This window comes from Mustelus asterias, chromosome 23 (assembly GCF_964213995.1).
Source record: "Mustelus asterias chromosome 23, sMusAst1.hap1.1, whole genome shotgun sequence".
Taxonomy (NCBI): domain Eukaryota; kingdom Metazoa; phylum Chordata; class Chondrichthyes; order Carcharhiniformes; family Triakidae; genus Mustelus; species Mustelus asterias.
Genome location: NC_135823.1, coordinates 46,881,009 through 46,901,695, shown reverse-complemented (window position 1 = coordinate 46,901,695; position 20,687 = coordinate 46,881,009). Strand labels below are relative to the sequence as shown.

The window sequence follows — 20,687 nt, the reverse complement described above, 5'->3', positions numbered from 1 at the left end:
ATAACCAGGGGCATGGATTTAAAGTAACTGTCAGAAAGCTTAAAGGAGAGTTGGAGAATTTTTTTCACCCATGAAGTGGGAGCTCACTGCTGCAGAGGGAAAAGTACTGAAAGCTTTATGTACTTTAAAGCTAGAGATGCTGGGCCAGGCGATCTCGTCTGAGCTATAATTTTCAATGATTTTAGTTTTGACTATTCATTCCAACACAGTTATGTTTGAAGGTGGAAAGAATGGGGAACAGCATAGGTTGACAAAAGGAAGAAAAGGAATATGTTCCAGAATCAGCCTCATATACTCCCTTCAGATTAGCTCGGGTGACCAGATCAGAATAAAAAATAACTTGCATTTACAAAGACCTTTAAACTAGTGACACATCCCAAGGTGTCTCACAGGAGTGTTACAAAACAAAAGTTGAACCCAAATGGATATGCTGTCTGGGGAAAAAAAAATTCCCTGGTAAATAGCTCTGCAAGTAGCAACTTCTCTTTCCTACCAGCAAAATGTGTGTTATCCAGCATGCTCTCATGGACAGACAGGTGACAGGTCTATTTTTTGACTGGAGATGTGTCTCATCCCTCAGGGATCAACTCTAACACTCATCAGTCCCATTCTCACATAACCACTAATAATTGTCAAACTCTCCAGTCGTTATCATTGGCAGTCTGCCTTCGCTTCAGTCTCAGCCTCTCACTGTTCTGCAGAACTATGTTTCCTTGTGCTATTCACTAAATATATGCTCCCACATTTCTCAGGAGACCTCAATACCTGCATTACTGCTATGGTTGGATGAAAATCCAAACTCACCTTACATGAAGTTAACTGGCATATTTAAGTAATGAGTGCCCTTCATTCCCAGGGCATACCATATAACAGAAATTTTACTGTTTTGTTTTCTCAGTAGTGATTCACAGTTGGGCAGTTCTCCAGTACATCTTCCAAATATAGCCGACTAATTTGCTCAAAAATGTCATCGTAGCTGAATCTAATGCCAAGAACAAATAACCACTTCTGAGCAGGGAGCATTAGCTAGGGATAAGGATTGGGGCATGACCACAACTGATCTTTCATTTTTCTTTACTCTGAACCCTCAAATGTAGAGAAGCTAATTGTTGTTTCCTCCATATATAGAAACTAAAGGGCCACCAAAAAGTTGATAAAAGAAGAATGAGTAAACTAGCCAGAAATATTAAGATTGTAAGAAATTTTAGAAGTTTATCCAAAGGAAGAGAAGTAAATATAGGTTCCTTAGAAGCAGAGACAGATGAAATGATCATGGGGAATGAGGAAATGGCAGAGGCATTTTGTCTCTGCCTTCACAGCAGAAGACAGTTTTATACCAGAATTAAATGATAATTTAAGGGCCAAAGAGAGAGAGGAAATTATAGAAATTAATGGAGAAAATGTATTGCACGAAATTAAGGACTAAAATTCATAAATCCTAAGGATCTGATGGTCTACACCTGAAGGTCCCAAAAGCAGTAGCTGCAGAGAAATTGGATGTGTTATGATTTCCCAATTTTTTTTAGATTTGGTAACAGTGCTATTAGGTTAGAAGTTAGCAAATGTTTCCCTTTCTTGAAAAGCAGTGAGTGTGAAAACCGTGAACTACAAGGCAACAGTTGTTCGGAAAATGCTAGAATGTATTAAGGAAGTCTTAATGCACTTAGAAAAGCATAGTCAAAGTAGTAAAACCATGCTGACTTGTTCTAAAGGCACAATAAGAAGTCTCACAACACCAGGTTAAAGTCCAACAGGTTTATTTGGAACCACGAACTTTCAGAGCGCTGCTCCTTCATCAGGTGAGTGCACCTGATGAAGGAGCAGCGCTCAGAAAGCTCGTGATTACAAATAAACCTGTTGGACTTTAACCTGGTGTTGCGTCCACTTCAGTCCAATGCTGGCACCTCCACATCATGTTCTAAAAGGAAATTCTGTTAGATAAAGCTTTTTGAGGATGTAACTAGTCGGGTAGATAAAGAGGAAACAGTAATGTAGTTGAAAGTTGAACCCAAATGGATATGTTGCCTGGGAAAAAAAGTCCCCCGGTAAATAGCTCTGCAAGAAGCAATTTCTCTTTCCTACCAGTAAAACTTCTTATTTGGCATGCTCTCCTGACCAGAATTCTGGGGATAGATCTGTTTTTCGATTGGCGATCAAACATGGAGTAAAACCATGCTGAGTTGTTCTAAAGGGAAATTTCATTTGATAACGTTTTTTGAGGATGTAAAGAGTAGGGCAGATAAAGAGGAACCAGAAATGTAGTATATCCAGATTGCCAAAAGGCATTTTATAAGTGACACACAAAACGTTAATGGGCAAGACAAACACTCATGGACTTGGGGGTAATATTTTAGCATGGATAGGGAATTGGTTAACAGATAGAAAGCAGACATAAACAGTGCCTTTTCATGTTGGCAGGCAGAGAATAGTGGTGCCACAAGGATCAGTGCTGAGGATTCGGCTATTTACAATCTACATTACTCCAAGTAATGAATGCTACATTATAAAGGTATAAAGGTAAACTATGGGGAGAACAGTGAGAGGCTGCAGAAAGAAACAGACAGTTTAAGCGCATGGGCAACAAGATGGCAGATGGAGACTTGTGAATCTTTGGAATCCTCTACCCCAGAGGGTTGCAGTATAGGGCCAGAATAGACAAATCTTTGCTTTCTCAAGAAATTAAAGGAGGAGGCTCGATGGGCACAAGGTCTACTCCTGCTTCTTGTGTTCTTTTGTACATCACTGGGATGACCAATAGAACAGACCAGTGATTGAAGTGGAGAGCTTCCCATACCACATCAAGCAGTAGGTTTTATCCACTAAGCTTGCTGTTTTTGTTCCTGAATTTAAACATTTAAAAATCAGCTGTTAGTTCACAGAACAAATGCATTTGCGGATTCACCAAATGTTTATGTTCATGGACAAAGTGATGTCACAGACACATTTTTGTGCTGCCCAAGCCATTGGGTGGAAGCAGCGGCACTTGGACCACACTTGAGCACTAGAGAATTAGTAACAGGTCAAGAAGCAATTCATTACCTTCACAAAAGCCACAGTCATCCCATTAACATTCTGAAACGAACGAAAATAAACTTACCATTAGAATTTTTCTCCCCTTCACTTTCCTGGTCTCCTTCATACCCGGTGCAGGATAAGTCTAAACTCCAATCTAGGAAATCCCCCAGGAGTGTATCCTCATGGTTAGATAATTCAACAATTGGAGTCGCCATAAAGTTGCCTCTATCTTCTCGAAAACTATCCTCTCTTCGTCTAAATAGAAAGGATGAAAGTTCTCAGGCTAATTCGCAATAAGATTCACCTGCATCAGATCCTTTATTCTAGCAGATTCTTTCCAGGGCTACAAGAGACCAGTGCAGGTCTGGTGCGTACAGTCATCACTACAGATTTAAGCACCTAGCCTAGTCAGGCATTTTAGCATGACTGAGAATATGATCGGTTCCCAGTCATTGCAGCACTTCAAAAGGAGGCATTGAAAATCTAACACATGCCTAGTTTAATTTAAAATGACAAAAAACAACAAAATGAAACTGTAATCACACTTGTAAATGTTAAATGTATGCATACACCAGATTTAAAAAGATAAATACTCAAGTGCATTAGTACCTTTTTGCCAGACAACAGGCAATCCATGCATCAATAGCTAAAGACACTATGTGCAGCAAAGATAATGGGTTCTAACACCATTTTGGTTGTAATAATGAAATCTCGTGGTACCGAACAAGCCACATCCTTAGTCAAGCTGCACCAGTATAATTAGAACATGGGCATCTAACTGAATGTGAAAAACTGTCCAGCATGTTCGTTCAATAAAAAGCAGGACAAATCCAATCTGGCCAATTACCACCCACAGTCTATTCTCAATCAGCAAAGAGGTGCAAGGCATTGTAAACTAGTGGTATAGGTCACTGACGGAGTCAATTGATGGGAGAATGGTTTACTTGATGGACTGGCCTACAGTCACAATCCCTTGTAATTTTTTGCGGTCTTGGTCAAAGCAGGAGACATACCAAGCTGTGATACATCCGGATAGGATGCTTTCTATGGTGCATCTGTAAAAATTGATGAGGGTCGTAGTGGCCATGCCAAATTTCCTTAGCCTCCGAGAAAGGTGAGCTTTCTTAACTATAGCGTCAGCGTGGGGGGACCAGGACAGATTGTTGGTGATCTAGCCACCACCTTCCATATTCACTTCCTGCACCACTGATACACAAGTGAAACGTTGCATTTAAAAATCCAGGGTAAGTAAGATGATAAATAACCTTCATTTTAAAACTCACAAAAAGCTTGCTGTTAGAATTATTTAATTAGGACGTTTACACTGAAGCGAAGAAAAATGTCTTTTGCCTACCAACATATTGATCACTGGCAGTAAAAAGAAAATTCTATCCATGCCACTTTACTGGATTAAATTCTGGAACTCATTCCTAACATTGTAGGTGTACCGATACTGAATGGGTTGCAATGATTGAGAGATGGCAGTCCACTATCTTCAAAGGTAATTAGGGATGAGCAAAGCCTTTCCTGCAAACACTCACTTCCCAAAAGAGAAAAATAATAATTTCCGCACAAGCAGTTTTGAATCTGTGTCCTTCACTAACCATGCTTCTGCATATTGACACAAGAGGAGATAGGAACTCAGCCAGAGGCAGAATTGGGATCCAAACAAAATGCCACCCTACCCATTATCTTCTCAAAGGATAGAGAGGCCTGGTGCACTACTGCTAGCCAGCCAATCACACCCAAACACTGTCTGAAACCATGTACCAACACACACTAGTTCCATCTTTCTCTTTAAATGCAGTGTTAAAATGTTAAAACAGTGGATTTGCTCAAAAATCCCTGTAGAGTGTAGTCCTAGGAAATTTTCAAGTAGCTTATTTTAATTTCTTCAAGAATGTCAACAGGTTTGTGGACACAACTTGGATCAAAATGCATCTCATTACATTCCAGTTCTGATTAACCAGCTTCTCCAAAGAAAACCCACTAAATAAAGTTGAGTGTGTTTGGAACTCTGGAAGATTATGGAAACCAGGACAGAGAAAGACAAATTGCAGTCCTAATTCTAATTCATTTGTATTTCAAAGCAGGGGAGGCAGTTATATTCAAGAAATTCAAAAGCTAGGAATATCCCCATCATGCAAGATATCTTGCATTTAATATTTCTTTAACACCATGAAATCTGCTCCAAGGAACATAATTAGAAGGTAAAAGGATAGATTAAAACATGACCAAATGCACATTCTGGGAAAGACAAAAGCCATTGCCTTCAGCCACTAGTTTTCAAGATAAAACCATGGAGAGAGCAGAGGTTTCCAGGGCATACACCGAAGTGCCTCAAGGATACTAATTTTGGGGCAAATGCACAAAAGGTCAGAATCATAAGAGGGATTGTGGTATTAGAGGTGGTTGGAGATAGGGAGGGTCACGCCATGAATGAGGTATGTGAACATGGAGGATCTTAAATGAGGTGTTGGGAACCAACATGTTAGCAAGGATGGGATTCAACAGGATGATTTTAAGTTTTGGATGAGCTGAAGTTTACAGAAAGGCAAGGATGACAGGTTTCCAAGAAAGCATGAAACCACTGTCACCTCCAAACTGTTCAAAAGACATGACTAAGGAATTCAGCAGCATGCAGTTTGGTGGGATGAAGACTATTGACAGTAGAAATGGAAGAAGGAAGTTCTTATAACCAACAAAATGAGGTCATAAGATTAATTTTATGCAGAAATCCCAATTCAAAGATGGCAGGTGAGGAGATGGATAGAATCTGTTCCATTCTGTGACAACATTGGCTTCAGTTTTCCCAAAAGTAGGAAAGATAACTTGAATTTGATAGCATTTATCTTCCAGAATACCCCAAAGCAATTAAGCACTATTTAAGTGTAGTCACCAGTCTCACCCAAGAAACACAGCAGCCCATTTACACACAAACATCAGAGCTGACCAATGTCTACCGATAAAGGAGACACAAGCCAGGAAGCAGACAAGAAATAGGGTGCAGTCTGTGGACTCTGAAGGTAGCTGCAAGGGAAAAGAATGTTAGAAATGGTCGAACTACAAGTCACATGACTAAAATGGTTTGCAGTTTAATGAGAATCTCCCCATGTAAATTCATTCGAACATTTAAACCATGCAAAAAAATTAAGCTAGAATGCTCAGTTCTTGAGAAACTTACTCCAGCTTGAAGTATTCCTGACAACAGCCCACCAATTGCCCTCTACATTTTCTTTATACTGTGCGAACTACAAACTCCTCCAAACTCTGCATTTGAGTCTGCAAGCATCTTAGATTTTAAAAGTCACTTAACTTTAACAAACTTATAAACGTCCCGTTTATTTCAATGCACTGTACATACTAGAACTGCACATCTTAGAGTGAACATTGTCCCCACTAGAGGGGAAATCTTTAGTTTAGGTTTACAAATGGATTAATTTCTTACCGTTTTGTTTTGTTGCCTGAAGGAGATGTCAAAAAAGTCTGAATCTCAGGATTGAGAGCAGAAAGTAGTGAAGATTCCTTTTCCTCTTTTATTCCTAGCAGACCACACAGTTCACTGTAATCCATCACCTAGCATCCACCACAATATAGGGTTAATAGAAAAGCAATACAGTAGCCATATTTTTACTTAAACATACCCATGAACTTTAACATTTAGTCTGAATTTAGTTATCAGCTTACTATTAGGCGCATTCAGAAGAACCTCTAAATGTTTCCTGCCCACAAGAAAAACATTGTTGGAGTGAGTCCTGGGGATTAAAGTGGAGAAATGTCTCATGAAGTGGTCATGGTATTGTAAAGTTAGAGAAGATAGATTAGTTCAAAATAAAAATCCTTTAATGGAGGCGAATTTCATCAAATTGAGGTGTGATCTAACCCAAATAAATGGGAGTCAGATTGGGAGTTGAAAATGTAATGGAGCAACATAACCTTTAAAGACATAGTTTGGGGCAATCCCACAAAGTGAACATAGAACATTACAGCACAGAACAGGCCCTTCGGCCCACGATGTTGTGCCGACCTTCATCTGAAACCAAGATCAAGCTATCCCACTCCCTACCATCCTGGTGTGCTCCATGTGCCTATCCAATAACCGCTTAAATGTTCCTAAAGTGTCTGACTCCACTATCACTGCAGGCAGTCCATTCCACACCCCAACCACTCTCTGCGTGAAGAACCTACCTCTGATATCCTTCCTATATCTCCCACCATGAACCCTATAGTTATGCCCCCTCGTAATAGCTCCATCCACCCGAGGAAATAGTCTTTGAACGTTCACTCGATCTATCCCCTTCATCATTTTATAAACCTCTATTAAGTCTCCCCTCAATCTCCTCCGCTCCAGAGAGAACAGCCCCAGCTCCCTCAACCTTTCCTCATAAGACCGACACTCCAAACCAGGCAGCATCCTGGTAAATCTCCTCTGCACTCTTTCCAGCGCTCCCACATCCTTCTTATAGTGAGGTGACCAGAACTGCACGCAATATTCCAAATGCGGTCTCACCAAGGTCCTGCAGCATAACCCCACGGCTCTTAAACTCCAACCCCCTGTTAATAAAAGCTAACACACTATATGCCTTCTTCACAGCTCTATCCACTTGAGTGGCAACCTTTAGAGATCTGTGGATATGGACCCCAAGATCTCTCTGTTCCTCCACAGTCTTCAGAACCCTACCTTTGACCCTGTAATCCACATTTAAATTAGTCCTACCAAAATGAATCACCTCACATTTATCAGGGTTAAATTCCATTTTTCAGCCCAGCTTTGCATCCTATCTATGTCTCTTTGCAGCCTACAACACCCCTCCACCTCATCCACTACTCCACCAATCTTGGTGTCATCAGCAAATTTACTGATCCACCCTTCAGCCCCCTCCTCTAAGTCATTAATAAAAATCACAAAGAGCAGAGGACCAAGCACCGATCCCTGCGGCACTCCGCTAGCAACCTGCCTCCAGTCCGAAAATTTTCCATCCACCACCACCCTCTGTCTTCGATCAGACAGCCAGTTACCTATCCAATCAGCCAACTTTCCCTCTATCCCACACCTCCTTACTTTCATCATAAGCCGACCATGGGGGACCTTATCAAACGCCTTACTAAAATCCATGTATATGACATCAACCGCCCTACCTTCATCAACACACCTAGTTACCTCCTCAAAAAATTCTATCAAATTTGTGAGGCACGATTTGCCCTTCACAAATCCGTGCTGACTATCCCGGATTAATCCGCATCTTTCTAAATGGTTGTAAATCCCATCCCTAAGGACCTTTTCCATCAATTTACCAACCACCGAAGTCAGACTAACCGGTCTCTAATTACCAGGGTCATTTCTATTCCCTTTCTTAAACAGAGGAACAACATTTGCCACTCTCCAGTCCTCTGGCACCATCCCCATGGACAGCGAGGACCCAAAGATCAAAGCCAAAGGCTCTGCAATCTCATCCCTCGCCTCCCAAAGAATCCTAGGATACATTTCATCAGGCCCAGGGGACTTATCGACCTTCAGTTTATTCAAAACTGCCAATACATCCTCCCTCCGAACATCTATTTCCTCCAGCCTATTAGCCTGTAACACCTTCTCTTCCTGAAAAACATGGCCCCTCTCCTTGGTGAACACTGAAGAAAAGTATTCATTCATCACCTCGCCTATCTCTACTGATTCCATACACAAGTTCCCACCACTGTCCTTGACCGGCCCTAACCTCACCCTGGTCATTCTTTTATTCCTCACATAAGAGTAAAAAGCCTTGGGGTTTTCCTTGATCCGACCCGCCAAGGATTTCTCATGTCCCCCTCCTAGCTCTCCTCAGCCCCTTTTTCAGCTCGTTCCTTGCTAACTTGTAACCCTCAGTTACAAATGGAAGGACAACCAAAGCTACAGCTCCCTGGATGACAACAGAATTAGAATGTGGGACAAAGTGAAAAAAATGGAGTTTGATAGATGTCAGATTGAAAAAAAAAGTTAAAAAAATGAGGATCGACTGGTGGTCAACATAAAAAGGGAATCTAAAAGGTCTTCAGTTATCAGCAGTGGAGCTGATTAGAAACTATAAGGCAGAGTTGAGGTACTACATGAGTACTTCGTATCAGTGTTTACTAAGGAAGATAATTTTGCCAAAGCTACAATAACCAAGGAAGTTATTAGAATAAAATAGAGGTACGAAGAAAGCTGACAGTGCAGTCTATATATTGCCCGGTCTGGTTAGGATGCATTCTAGATTGTCGAGGATAGAAAGGATGCAAATGCAGAGGTGCTGACCACAATCTTCAAATTCTTAGATATTGGGCTGGTGCCCTGCACCTGTTCAAAGAAAGGAGAGGAATAAATGTGGCAATTACAGGTCAGTTTAATTTCAATGCTGGGAAGGCTTTTAGAAATAATGGCCCAGATTCTCCCATCATGACCCGCAACTTTTCTGGTGAGTCCAGGCCAGAATCGCGTGACGGCCATTTCACTGGATTTGCGCATGTGCCAGGAATACATGCGTGTCTCCCACAACCGAAGAACAGTTGCAGTCGAGGCTGCGCTGGAAACCAGTGAGAAGAGAGGCAAATCATTTGAATCTTTTAAAAATGTATTTTAAATATCTTTTGCATGTGATTATCAGGCCCGGCATGGAATTTGCTGGGCCCGATAGCATCTCCCACCCCGCCAGGAGTACTTCATTCCAGCAGGGTTTAGAGATACCCCCGGGCAAGGGCACCCTGGCAGTGCTAGCCTGTGCCCCCTGGAGCAAAGTTCCCATGCCCAAGTGGGCAGGGCATCCCGCTGCCACTCTGCATTGGGATCGGTCTGGGCTGGAGGGAGGTCAGCGATCAGGGCAGGCGGTGGCGGTGCTGGTGGGGGCGGAGACTGGAGGGGCAGCACTGTGGCCAGCAGACGGGGAGACTGACAGATCAGAGTCACTGTGCATGCGCAGAGTTCCAGAGCTGTCAAGACTCTGGTGAGAATAGGCCCCACCCCCATGGTTTTAATGATATTCATGATTGTGACCTGTGCATTGCTGCACTGAAAAAACAGTCGTGATCTAGAACAGTTTTCCCACCAATTCAGCACTTTTGGGAGAATCGCCCCCAATAATTCAGGGAAAAAAATTAACATCCACCTGGACATGCACAGGCCAATAAATAACTGGCACAAATGCCAGTTATAAACTATTGACTAATGCAAAATCAGATTGATTACTGTACATACAGGAAACAGCCATTTAGCCTTTCATGTCTGTGCTGGCTCTCTGCAAGCGCAGCACGCCTAATCCTATTTCAGATAACTTTCCAATTCCCCTTTAAAGGATTGAGAACCAGAGGACTCAATTGAAGAGGACTTGAGGTGATTGGCAAAAAAAAACAATTGTTACATGAATTGTACTGCCTGAGTGTGGTGGAGGCAGCTTCACTAGTGAATTGTTTTTTTTTGCCAATCACCTCAAGTCCTCTGGTTCTCAATCCTTCCACTAATAGAAACAGCTTCCCTCCATCTATCCAATCTAGATTCCTCATGATTTTGAAAAATTCTATCAAGTCTCCTTTTAATCATCTCTGCTTTAAGAACAACTGCAGCTTCTCCTATCAGTCCAAACTCCTTGCTCCTCGAACCAGTCATGATTTTTTTCTGCATCTTCTCGAATACCTTCATGTCCTTTCTACAGTGTGGAACTAGGCTGAACAGTGTTTTACATAGGTTTAATCATAACTTCCATGCTTTTGTACTTTGTCTTTATAAAAGACAAGATTTTGTTAAACATATGTTTCAAGAGCAATAAATGCTGGCCTAGCCAGCAACATCCCATGAAAGAATTTTTAAAAACTTTCAACCTGCCTTGCCACCTTCAATGGATTTGTGCATGAATATTCCTAGGGGTTCCTGTCCTGCCCTTCTGCAATTGAATTGTACATTTTATATTTTCTCGTCTCTTCGCATTCTTCCTACCAAAATTAATCCCCTCATACTTATTTACAGTAAATGTGAACTGCCACTAGTCTGCTATTCACCAGTCTATATGTTCTTGAGGTTTATTACTACCCTCCTCAGTTCATGAAACTTCTAAGTTTTGTCATCTGCAAATTTTGAAATTGTGCCCTGCACATGAAAGTCACATAGACCAAGAGAAGCAGGAATCCTAACAGCAACCCTTGATAACCCCATGATACACCTTCCTTCAGTCCAATAAGCTACCACTGTTTTTTATCACTCAATTTTGTCCATACTGCTGCTGGTCCTTTTATTTCATAGATTTTAAACTTTGCTCACAACCCTGTTATGGGGCACTTTATCAAATGCCTTTTGGAGTTCCAAGTATATGACAGCAACCATCTTATCCTCTTCTACCCTATTCCCTCAAAAATACTCAAGCAAATTAAACCAATCACAAATTGTCGTTCACAAATCTGCACTGGCTTTCCTTAATTAATCTACATTTATCCAAGTGCACTGAATTGTCAATTTAAACATCTTTTCCACTACAGAGGTTAAACTAACTGGTTAGGTTCATCCTTACATCCACTTTTGAACAAATGTAATATTTGCAATTCTCAAGTCCTTTAGCACCACACCATTATAAGGTTTGCCTCTGCAAATTTCACTTCACTTAGTATTGTTCAATGCATCTCATCCAGTCTTATTAACTTATTAACCTTACAGCTATACTAATACCTCTATCAATCTTTAGTTCTTCTAGCATTTCAACTATTCTCACTTTCACTGTGACTTGGGCAATGTGTTCTTTCTTGGTGTAGACAAATGCAAAGTACTCAGCCAGTCCTGCTTCCATGTGTAAATTCCCCTTTTGGTCCCCAAGCACCCTCAATCATCCTTTTACTACTTCTATGCCTACAGTATACTTTTGGATTCCTTTTCATGGGTAACTGTCAATATCTTCTCTCACTCTTTGTTACCAATTGTATTATCCACGTGGAATCTGTCGTATGCACCATTTTTCCCAATCAATCTTACCTTTCAACCTCTATCATTTAAGGAACTCTGCATTTAATCACCCTACCTTTCTCCCTCATGGAGCATACCTTGACTGTACCCACACTATCTCCTCTTCAAAGGCAAGCAATTGTTAAATTAGTTTTGCCCTGCCAACCTTTTAATTCCACTGAAGTTGGATTTTACCATATTATTGCTACTCTGGATTGTGTGGGGGTGCGACAGACAAGTGTGTGCATCTATGTCTTACTTCCAGTCTCAGTTTTCTCTCTCAAAACCACACACCAACATGTACACATACCCACTCAGTGGATGAGGGTGTGAGTGAACACCCCGAGACAGAGTGAGCCTGGAACACACTGATCTTCTAACTTTCAAGTACGCTTTTCTAAATCTTAATTTGTTAAATTGCTTTATTTTGCTGATGCAATTTCTTATTTTTTAATACCTCAACCTTTTGAATTGCAGTTTAATGCTGCGCCAAACTTCATCTTTTTGAAATTTGCTCACCTACCCCGAGAGAAAAAAATGGAAACGTAGCCTCCCACGTGAAAAAGTTGGACAAGCCTTATATCTGCATTAAGATATATAGATATGCATTAATAATTGGGTTTGGGGAATGGAGAGGTACAGAACAACTGAAATTCAGATGACACGAAACTTGTAGTAAATAGTGAGGTAGATAGCAAGAGATTTCAAGAGAAAACAATGGTGCAATGGGCAGACCTGTGGCAGATGAAATGGAGCACAACGCAAGGCGATACATTTTGCTAGGAAGAACGAAGGATCAAATGGTACAATTTTAAAGGAACTGAAATGAAATACTTGAGGGCGTTTAAGCACAAATTTGTGAAGTTACGGCTAACAAAGCAGTCAAGTCATACAGGACCCTGTGCTTTATAAGTTAGGGACATAGCATAAAAACTGGGAAGTTATGTTCCAAATGTATGGCCCCAGCTGGAATATTGCATCTAATTCTAGGCATCACACTATAGGAACGAATTGATTTGGAGAAGGTGCAGATGGGATTCACGAAAATGGATCCAAAGATAATGGACCTCAGTTATGGATAAATTGTTGTTGGGGTTGTTATTCTAGTCCAGGGAAGGAAAGATGATTTGATGTGGTTAAACAAAGAAACAGTTTCCAACAGTTGAAGAGTTGATAATGGGTCACATAAATTTAAAGTGAAACAGCCAGAGACAAGATAAAATGCTTCTTTAAAAAAAAGCAGAGTGGTTAGGATTTAGAATGCATTGCTTGATAGAGTGAAGGAGAAAAAAAAAGGTTCAGCAATAACATTCAAAAGGTAATTGGATAAACAGATGGTGTGTTTTTGAGAAATGCAGCAAAAGCTAGGGAGTGATTAATCTTTGAAACCCAAGACAGACTTGATGAACCAGGTGATATCCTTTTGTGCTGTACTATGCAATGATTCTGAAATCAGCAAGAAAGATTTGCACTTCCATAGCACACATTTAAAATACAAAGAATTTGAAATGTAGTGACTGCTGGAGGGAAGCATGAAAGTCATTGGGCATACAGAAAGGCCTAATCAGCTTAATGATCAGTTAGTCTGCCTTTGGTGGTGTTGATCATCAATGCATCCTGAACCATGATACAGGAAATACTTCCTACATGCCAAATGGGATCTTTATCACCCTCCTGAACCACTGGAAGACAGACAAGGCATGTGTTTATTATTTCCACTGTAGGACAATGCCTTCGATGATGTAGTACTCCCTTCAGTACTAAACAGAGGTGTCACCACAGCTTAAAACTGTTCAATTTTAAGATTGAAGGTTTTGTTATCCCCATCTATGTGCAAATTCCCCACCAACTCTTCTACTCCATTTTAAAGTCTCTTTATTCTCGAATTAAGGCTCAATGTCTGCTCTTCCTCCTCGAAGATCAATACTGTTAAAAAAAGATATTTTAAAAATTCTCAGCATGAATAATGTCCTAGCTATTGAAGTTGGAGATTATAGTGTATACAGAGATTATACTGTATACTGGGGCAGCACAGTGTCAAGCACTGCTGCCTCAGTGCCAGGGACCCAGGTTCAATTCCAGCCTTGGGTCGCTGCCTGTGTGGAGTTTGCATTTTCTCCCTATGTCTGCGTGGGTTTCCTCCAGGTGCTCTAGTTTCCTCCCACAGGGTGCAGGTTAAGTTGATTGGCCATGCTAAATTGACCCTGTCAGGGGGATTAGCAGAGTAATTGTGTGGGGTTACGGGAATAGGGCCTGGGTGGGATTGTGGCCAGTTCACTCAATGGGCCGAATGGCCCTCTCCTACGATTCTACAAATAGGATGTTAATTAATAGCTCTAAAAATTAATTTACTTAACTTAATTAAGCAGAAAAGGATAGAATAAACGAATATTTAATGTAGACAAGTTCCCATTTTATATTTCCCTAGTCCTTTCATCTAAATCACTTCTTCCTTTAATATATCTATAAATGCTAGCAGGAGATTAAGAAACCAGTGTCCATCACATCTTCCCAATCACACATATAAACGGCAGCTTTTAAAATCAACAGCAATCAATGACTTGATTCAAAATATCAGCACAGAAAGTGACAAGCTATAAATTAACCAGAAAAATAAAAATAGACCAAGATGTTCCATTTCACATGTAATTTGGCATCTAAACTTGTCATTCATTTTACTGGCAACCCAAAATTAGAGCAATAAGTGCTTGCTTGATTTACAGCCAACAGCCAATTAACAATTCTATGGTTGTCAATGCATCACATTACAGGAATGTTTCAGACATCAAGGCAATCTTGCACCAAGGACAACGTACCTTTTCCTTGCTAATTTGCTGATAACGTTCATCCTCAAATCGTTGCTTTACAGCAGTAAGGGATACATGCCTGTAATCCCTGGGTGCTTCATTATGGAAGCTGGTAGAAACAATTTAAGAATAAATCAAAATGCAATCATTTGCTATCCAACACAGTATTAACTAACCTCTTCACAAATAACTTCTGTCATTTTAATGTAGCTGACAGCTCACTAAGACATATCACTACATGCCAAGAAATTTGAAAATTAGTTTTTGGAAGGTTTTCATCCAGGTTAAAGCATTGATCTTACATACAGCCATTAGCCATGGGGAAGCATGAATGAGAAATTGTGAAATAAAACAAAAATTAGCAATAAACCTCTTTCCAATTGCTATGTAGAATTTCTTAAATGCAAGTAACGTGCAGATATACATTGTAGAGGAACATTAAAGTTTGCCTTTAGATTCAGTTAGGTTAAAAAATTGCAATTTAAAGCAATCCAGCACTAATAGTATCTGAACATTAAGGAGTCAAAAATTAACATTTCATTAATTCTATGCAAACATTTAACTCCCAATTCTTGTGCCCTCCCTGCAGAGTGAAATCAAGTTTATGCACAAAGCTATTCAGAATAAGACTGGCATAAAAGTAGGGTACTGTAATTAACATTGAGAAAGAGAATTGAGAATTTATACGTACAGAACTCTACATCACTGTATACACCATTTACATCCTGTAAAAGCTACAGACAATTAGTTGGTGGTTCTCACCATTTTTTATGTAGATCTACTACACATGGAATCAGATTTTCTACTGTAAAACCAGTAGACTCTGTTAGCTGACTTGACCATGGGAGGACTAGAAAAGAAAGAGAAAAAGGGCTTTCAGATCTCAATTACAGAAATGGCAGTTTCTGCACTGTTATTCAACTGGACATTGGTAACACAAGGCCATTCCCTCGACTCCCTAAGTATTGCATAATACACACAACCTGCGTTTTTTGGAGATGAGAAAAAATACATAAATATAAACTAAGATTGCCTGTAGTCTTCATTTTTCAAATTATACCATCCTTCACAGCAAACACAATGAACTTAACTTGGACAGTTTGATCCGGGGGAAACTACTTGATGTTAGTAGACGTAAAACAAAAAAAAGGAGATGGACACTGACATTGCCAAATGTGATTCTCTTCACCCTTTCCCCAAAAATAGCTGGAAATTGCTCGATAGTGTTTGCTCATTCTGACCTGAAGCGAAACTAAAATTAGTTAGCCAAAAAAACCCCAAATCTTTCTTGCAAGGCTGGATTGTGTTTTGGACCAAGAGGTTCACAATACAAGCAGCTGTCATTTGGCTCAAGCAATTTACAATGAATTTCAATGCCCTGTGCTACCTGCCTTTACTTCAAATATTTATCTACTTTCTTCAGAAGCTGAAAGATTTGAACCAAATAGGTAGAACAATGGGTGATCTTTTGAGGAGGAGAAAGTTCATGTACAAACTAGGTACATTAAAACAAGGCCAAACGCGAGGTGAAATAGGCCAGAACTCCTTGAATGACAATGAGAATATGATTGAACAAAAAGAGGGTGCATAATCTTTTAAAGGGAAAACCAGGTCAAATACAATAGGTTGACAGGGAAAAAAAAGGAAAAGACGACTGGTAAAAGAAAAATTAGAATGGGACAACTCTACCAGCATGTAAACAGCCCCGCAGGTGGAGGAGGTGGTTAAGGCGGCGTATGGTGTGCTGGCCTTTATCAATCGAGGGATTGAGTTTAGGAGTCCGGGGATAATGATGCAGCTATACAAGACCCTCATCAGACCCCACTTGGGAGTACTGTGCTCAGTTCTGGTCGCCTCATTACAGGAAGGATGTGGAAAAGATTGAAAGGGTGCAGAGGAGATTTACAAGGATGTTGCCTGGATTGAGTGGCATGCCTTATGAGGATAGGCTGAGGGAGCTCGGTCTTTTCTCCTTGGAGAGACGTAGGATGAGAGGAGACCTAATAGAGGTATTTAAGATGTTGAGAGGCATAGAATCAGGTGGACTCTCAGAGGCTTTTTCCCAGGGTGGAAATGGCTGCTACGAGAGGACACAGGTTTAAGGTGCTGGGGGTTAGGTACAGGGGAAATGTTAGGGGGAAGTTTTTCCACACAGAGGGTGGTGGGCGAGTGGAATCGGCTGCCGTCAGTGGTGGTGGAGGCAAACTCAATAGGGTCTTTTAAGAGACTCCTGGATGAGTACATGGAGCTTAATAAGATGGAGGGTTATAGGTAGGTCTAGAAGGTAGGGATATGTTCGGCACAACTTGTGGGGCCGAAGGGCCTGTTTTGTGCTGTAGTTTTCTATGTTTCTATGTAAACAGTAAGCAGGTAGTAAGGGATGGAGTTGAGCTGGGCAAGGCTAGTTAATTAATTAATGAAAACTGACAAAATATCAACAATAGCAGTGATGGCAGCAGTAATGAATGGGATGAAAATTGAAAGACAGTGGATGCTGGAAAGGCTAACAATGCTTAGTGTGACTAAGTCACCTGGTCTGGAAGGCTTGCAACCCAGGTTGCTAAAGAAGTGGTATTTGGGATAGTGGAAAGACTTACTATAATCTTGCAAAACTCCAATAATGGGGAAGTTGCTGGAGGTTTAGAGATCGGCAAATGTGACATCTGTTCAAGAAAGGCTGTAAAGGGATCCTAGTTACACAGGTCAATGCATACGTTCATATCTACCAGGAGTAGGCTGCTTGGTCCTTTAAATCAGCTCTGCCATTCAATAAGATCATGGCTGATCTGATTGTAACATCAACACATTCCTGCCTACCCCAATAACCTTTGACCCCCCCTATTAATCAAGAATCCATCTAGCTCTGCCTTAAAAATATGCAAAAACTAAGCTTCAACTACCTTTTGAGGAAGAAAGTTCCAGGGACTCACAACCCTCAAGTGAAAAGATGTCTCCTCCATCCAAGTCTTAAATGGGCAACTCATTTTTAAACAATGACCTCTAGTTCTAGATTCCGACGAGTCAACATCCCTTCCACATCCACCTATGAAAGGCTTTGATCAGGTCACTTTACTCTAAACTCTAGTGGATAGAAACTTAAACCTCTCCAACCTTTCTTCATAAGACAACCTTCTCATTCCTAGTATTAAGTCTAGCACATCTTCTCTGAACTGCTTCTAACATTTATATCTTTCCTTAGAAAAGGAGACCAGTACTGTAAACAATACTCCTGCTGTGGTCTCACTAAGGCCCTGTACAAATTAAAGTATAACCTCCCAACTTTGGTATTCATTTCCCCTCACAATTGATAACTTCTATTAGCTTTCCTAATCACTTGCTGTACCTCTATACTAGCCCTTTGTGATCCATGTACGAGACCAACCAGATCCCACTACATTTCAGAGGTCTGCAATCTCTCACCCATCTAGATAATAAGCTTCTTTTTCGTTCTTCCTGCAAAAAAAAAATGGACAATTTCACATTTGCCTGCATTATACTACGTTTGCCAGATTTTTGCCCATCACTTCACTGCTGTCCCTTTGTAGCCTCCTTACGTTCACTTCACAATTTACTTTCCTACTTATCTTTGTGCCACCAGCAAATTTAGCAACCATACCTTCAGTCCTTTCAACCAAGTAATTTATATAAATTGTGAAAGGTTGTGACCCCAGCACTGATCCCTGTGGCATAACACATCACATCCTGCCAGCCAGAAAAAGACCCATTTGTGCTAACTCTTTCCCTTTAGCTAGCCAATCTTCATTCCATGCCAATATGTTACCCCCTACACCATGAGCTTTTATTTTCTGCAATAACCTTAGATTTCCAGAAGGCATTTAATAAGGTGCCACAAAGTACAGTACAGCCACCGGTTCTCCTTTATCCACAGCACTACAATCAATTGGTTATGTACAAAGAACTACATTCAGTTGGTTATGTGGACTCTGTCTGATTGCTTTGAATTTTCCAACAGTCCTGCTATGATATTATTAATAATGGATTCTAACATTATCCCTATTGCAGATGTTAGGCTAACTGTCCTGTAGTCTTACTGCCTTTTTGAATAAAGGAGTTATGTTTGCTTTCTTTCAATCTTGGAATTTTGGAAAATTTAAACCAATGCACCAACTACCTCATGAGCCACTTCTTTCAAGACCTTGGGGTAAAGTCCACCTGGGCCCAGGGATTTCCTCAAACCTAACAATTGGCTTAACACCACTTACCTGGTGATTGTAATTTTCCTGCGTTCCTCTCTCCTATTTCCTGATTTACAGCTATTTCTGGGATGTTACTTATGTCCTCTATAGTGATATGCAATGCAAAGTACCTGTTTAATTCATCTGCCATAGTCCCGCTTTCTATTATCAATTCCACTGACACACTATGACCTATACTCACTTTGTTAACTCTGTTCTTATTTAAGTATCAATTAAAAACTTTTACTATCTTTAAATTATTAGTTTTTCCTTGTACTTTCCCCTCATCAGTGAAAAAACATGCATTTGGGAGAACTGTGTGTTAATTAAGGAGTGCCAGCACAGAATTGACGAAGACAGATGTTGCTTGACTAATTTAATCAATTTTTAAAAATGAAGTAACAGAGAAGAGTGATGAAAGGAATGCGATGGATGTTGTTTATATGGGTTTTAAGAAAGTACTCGACAGAGCACAATAAAAAAAAATGGCTGGCTTTCAAAATTGTGCAAAGGTGGGCCAGCATCCAGTGGGTAAAAAAGAAAGTTGGCTCAAGGACAGAAAATAAAATGTTGTGGTTAATTTTTGTTCATCAAACTGGAGGATGGTAGACAGTGGTATTCCTCAATGGTCAGTCCTAGAAACCACTGCTTTATGATCTGCGTGTTCTAATCTTCACATGATTTATAGAGTAAAATTTCAAAGTTTGCTGATGACACCAAAGCGGAGGCATGGTAAACAGTAAGGTCGAAACTAATCGACTTCAATAGAATATTGAATAGCTGAATGGGCAGGCAAGTGAGGTGATACACTTTGGCAAATCGGGAAAAACAAGATAGACTTAATGGCATAGCTCTAAACGATGTGGAGGAACAGTGGGACCTGAGTGTGTCTGTGCATTGTTCTTTGCAGATGGCAGGACTATCGAGTAGTTAGCAAAGCATGTGGGATCTTGAGCTTCATAAATAGTTAGAATACAAAAGCAGGGAAGTTATCCTGAAACTTTATAAAGCATGGGTTAGGCTAAAACATTCAGTTTGTAACATCGCACTTTATGGAGAATGTGAAGATCTCTGCAAGGATGCAGAGAAGATATACCAGAATGATTACAGAGATGAAGTACTTTAGACAAAAGTTATGTTGGTAAAGCTGTGGCTATTCTCCTTGGGAGCAGAGGAGATTGAGGAGGAATTTGAAAGAAACATATAGAATTAAGACAGGTTTGGATAAGACAAGATAAAACACAAGCTCAAGGACTAGCAGACAGATTAAGGTTTTGAGCAAGAACTGCAGCAGGTAAGAGGAAGATGTCAGTGATGTGGTGGAATCAGATAGAGTCAGAGGTTTACAGCATGGAAACAGGCCCTTTTTGTCCCAACGTATCCATGCCGCCCAGTTTTTATCATTAAGCTAGTCCCAATTGCCCACATTTGGCCCATATCCATCTATACCAGTCTTACCCATATAACTGTCAAAAATGCATTTTAAAAGACAAAATTGTACCCGCCTCTACTACTACCTCTGGCAGCTCATTCCAGGCACTCACCACCATCAGTGAACTGAACAAGTCCTGCCCTGGTTCGATCTACCAAAATGCATCACCTCACATTTATCTAAATTAAACTCCATCTGCCATTCATCAGCCCACTGGCCCATTTGATCAAGATCCTGTTGCAATCCTATCTAACCTTCACTGTGCCACCAATCTTGGTGTCATCTGCAAACTTACTAACCAT

General features: G+C 40.5%; 1 protein-coding gene across 1 annotated transcript in view; it reads right to left on the bottom strand.

Moving 5' to 3' along the window:
- Window positions 1-20,687, bottom strand: part of ccnf (cyclin F) — a 60,437-nt gene that overhangs the window by 9,048 nt on the left and 30,702 nt on the right. Inside the window, exons 13-16 of the mRNA XM_078239822.1 lie at window positions 15,520-15,607; window positions 14,767-14,866; window positions 6,464-6,591; window positions 3,098-3,270 (exon numbers count right to left, since the gene is read on the bottom strand). Of these exons, the coding sequence (XP_078095948.1) occupies window positions 3,098-3,270; window positions 6,464-6,591; window positions 14,767-14,866; window positions 15,520-15,607 (489 nt within the window). The remainder of the gene's footprint in view (window positions 1-3,097; window positions 3,271-6,463; window positions 6,592-14,766; window positions 14,867-15,519; window positions 15,608-20,687) is intronic.